The 3782-nt window shown below is 44.2% G+C and overlaps 1 protein-coding gene across 1 annotated transcript; it reads left to right on the forward strand.

Annotated features, from left to right (window-relative positions):
- The first annotated feature begins 1573 nt into the window (after positions 1–1573).
- On the forward strand, positions 1574–2435 carry LOC716036 (gem (nuclear organelle) associated protein 7). The gene is given in 1 exon segment (NM_001194715.2): positions 1574–2435. A coding segment is annotated over 1 exon segment (396 nt). The 5' UTR covers positions 1574–1609; the 3' UTR covers positions 2006–2435.
- Positions 2436–3782: the final 1347 nt, after the last annotated feature.

Raw genomic sequence — 3782 nt, forward strand, 5'->3', positions numbered from 1 at the left:
TCCACTGAGGCTGGTGTCTCTCATGATTTCAAGTTGGTTGTTATAGCTTCAGGCATTACAGGGGTTCACAACACTGGGACACAGAAAATGAACTGTCCTTCTCATGTGTTCCATTAAAAAAAAAATTTCTCAAAAAAACAAAAACAAAAACAGAAAACGGGATACATCGGCAGAATGTGCAAGTTTGTTACATAAGTATACATACGTGTGCCATGGTGGTTTGCTGCACCTATTGACCCATTTTCTAAGTTCTCTCCCCTCACCCCTCACCCTGCAACAGGCCCTGGTGTGTGTTGTTCCCCTCTCTGTGTCCATGTGTTCTCAATGTTCAACTCCCACTTATGAGTGAGAACATACGGTGTTTGGTTTTCTGTTCCTATGTGTTCCATTTTTAGGGCAGGGAAAAATGTTCCCAGAAGGCCTCCAACAAACTTCCCCTTATATCTCATTGGCAGATTAAGCAAGGTAAATGACAACTATTGTGGCTGACTTGGACTAATTAAGGTTCATCCTCTTAGGCTGAGAAGGTGCTCAGCCTGTCATAATACATTTGGCTAAGATAAAGGAATTTTTCTATTAGGATGGAAAAGGAAAATGAGAGAATGGTATTGAATGCAGTGTTGCACTCCCTGGCCTGATCAGTCATGGTGATGATAAATGGTTATTTGGTCTAGTAAATTATCTTTTTTTTTTTGAGACAGGGTCTGCTCTGTTGCCTAGGCTGGGGTGCAGTGGCATGATCTCAGCTCACTGTAACCTCTGCTTCCTGGGCTCAAGCGATTCTTCAGCCTCAGCCTCCTGCGTATTTGGGACTAAAGACGTGAACCACCATGCCCTGCTGTTTTTTGTAGTATTTGTAGAGATGGGGTTTCACCAGTTGCCCAGGCTAGTCTCGAACTCCTGAGCAGCTCAAAGTGATTCGCCTGTCAAAGTGCTGGAATTACAGGTCTGAGCCACCACATTTGTCTAAATTATCCTTTAGGGAAAGAAAATCTGTGCACAAAACAAGTTCTTTTAGAAGATGTGGGCAGGCAGGCAATTATTGGCATCTCAAATATACTAATATTTGCCACATCATAAAATGTAATGAAAGTAATTATCTGATGGGCATATTATTTTATCTATTTCAAAATACATAATAGCTTCTTGTTAAATTACACAAATATACAATCCTTTTGAAAAACTTAAGCTATAAACAAATAAAATAATTGCAGTTGTAAAGAGAAGTGAGAAGTATATTTACTACTATGGTATGATCTTTAGGTCTAGAAAAACCAAGGAGATCAAGATAATGAGAAGACAAGCCACATACTGGAAGAAAATATTTGCAAAAGACATATCTGAAAATGGACTATTATCCAAAGTAAACAAAGAACTCTTAAAATTCAATAATAAGAAAACAATTTGATTAAAAAATTTTTCTGAACAGACACTTGAACCTGAACAGACACCTCACTAAAGAAGATATACAGATGGCAAATAAATGGGTATGAAGATGGCCAACATCATATGTCATCGGGGAATTGCTAATTAAAACAATGAGGGGGCCTCTGCAGCTGGGACGCCGGCGGAAGCGGGGGCGCCAGTAGCCGCGGACCTCGCCAAGACAATGCAAACTCCAGTGACCATTCCTGTACCTGTGCTCCGGCTGCCCCGGGGCCCTGATGGCTTCAGCCGTGGCTTTGCCCCTGATGGACGCAGAGCCCCCCTGAGGCCAGAGGTTCCTGAAATCCAGGAGTGTCCCATAGCTCAAGAATCCCTGGAATTCCAGGAGCAGCGGGCCCGAGCCGCCCTTCGGGAGCGTTACCTCCGCAGCCTGCTGGCCATGGTGGGTCGTCAGGTGAGCTTCACGTTGCACGAGGGTGTGCGTGTGGCCGCCCACTTCGGAGCCACCGACCTGGATGTGGTCAACTTCTACGTGTCACAGCTGCAGACTCCCATAGGTGTGCAAGCAGAGGCGCTGCTCCGATGTAGTGACATTATTTCATACACCTTCAAGCCATAGAGACATTGTGTTCACTTTTCTGCTTGAGGCTGAGCCACTGTATCCCAGGCCTCCCAATGTTCCCAAGCCAGGAACTCTGGGCCCCACGGAGTTATGAGCTCCCTTGGAATTTTCAGCCAAGCTTTAAGCAAGTCTGGACTCCTGAGACCTCCTGGGTCTAGTCAGTAAAATTCTGCAACTCTAGGAATTCTAAGATCCCACTGGAAGGAATGCTCTACTTCACAGAACTCTGAACCCTACAGAAAGATGGGCCTGCTGCCATTTCTTGAAGACCAGGGCATCGGGGTGGGGTGATAAAGGAGACAACCTGCACAGGGGGGCATTATTAAAGAGGCTGCAAAGTTCAGCCACCCTGAAGATACTCCCCAGTGCTCCTCTCCTGCTAAAGAACCAGTTACCCCAGGAAAAAACAAAACAAAACAAAACAAAACAAAACAAAAAAAACAATGAGATATCACTACACACTACACCAGCAGGATAGAGACAGCAAGGAAGTGCCACACTTATTAGAATGGGCAAAATCTAAAACATTGAAAATACCAAATATGGGTGAGGATGTGGAGCAAGAAAAACTCTCATTTTTTGCTGGTGGGAATGCAAAATGGTGTAGTCACTTTGGAAGACAGTTGGGCAGTTTCTTACAAAACTAAACATATTCTTACTAACAATCCAGCAATCATGCTCCTTGGTATTTACCCAAATGAGCTGAAAACTTACATCTACACACAAATCTGGACATGGATATTTATAGCAGCATTATTTATAATTGCCAAAACTTGGAAGCAACCAAGATGCCCTTCAGTAGGTGAATGAATAATTAAACTGTGGTAGATCCAGACAGTGGAATGTATTCAGTGCTAAAAAGAAATGAGCTATCAAGATGTGAAAAGACACAGAGTAGGCTGGGTTCAGTGGCTCACGCCTATAATCCCAGGACTTTGGGAGGCTGAGATGGTAGAATTGCTTGAGCCTAGGAGTTCGAGACCAGCCTGGGCAACACAATGAGATCCATGTCCACAAAAAAGAAAAAAAAAAAAAAAAAAAAAGAAAAGACATGGAGTAAACTTAAATGTGGCTGAGCATGGTGGCTCATGCCAGTAATCCCAGCACTTTGGGAGGCCAAGGTGAGAGGATGGCTTCAGTCCAGGATGTTGAGACCAGCTGGGCAACGTAATGAGACCTTGTCTCTACAAGAAAATAAAGTTAGCCATGGTGGTGGGTGCCTGTAGTCCCAGCTTCTCGGGAGGCCAAGGTGGGAGGATCCCTTGAGCCTAGCAGTTTGAGGCAGCAGTGAGCTACGATAGCGCTACTGCACTCCGGCCTGGGTGACAGAGTGAGGCCCTGTCCCAAACAAAAAAACAAATCAACCAACCAACTAACAACAACAACAGAAACTTGAATGCATATTACTAGGTAGAGGAAGTTAGCTGAAAAGGATGTATGCTGTGTAATTCCAGCTATATGACATTCTGGTAAAGGAAAAACCATGACTATGAAATGAGCAGTGTTTGCCAGTAGTTATTGGGGAGGGAGGGATGAATAGGCAGCACAGAGGATTTTTATGACAGTGAAACTATCCTTTTTATTTATTTGTTTTGAGACAGAGTCTTGCTCTATCATCCAGGCTGAAGTGCATTGGTGTGACCTCAGCTCACTGCAAATTCCACCTCCCGGGTTTAAGTGATTCTCATGCCTCAGCCTCCCTAGTAGTTGGGACTACAGGTGCGTGCCACCATGCCTGGCTAACGTTTTTGTATTTTTAGTGGAGACGGGGTTT

This window comes from Macaca mulatta, chromosome 11 (assembly GCF_049350105.2).
Source record: "Macaca mulatta isolate MMU2019108-1 chromosome 11, T2T-MMU8v2.0, whole genome shotgun sequence".
Taxonomy (NCBI): Eukaryota; Metazoa; Chordata; class Mammalia; order Primates; family Cercopithecidae; genus Macaca; species Macaca mulatta.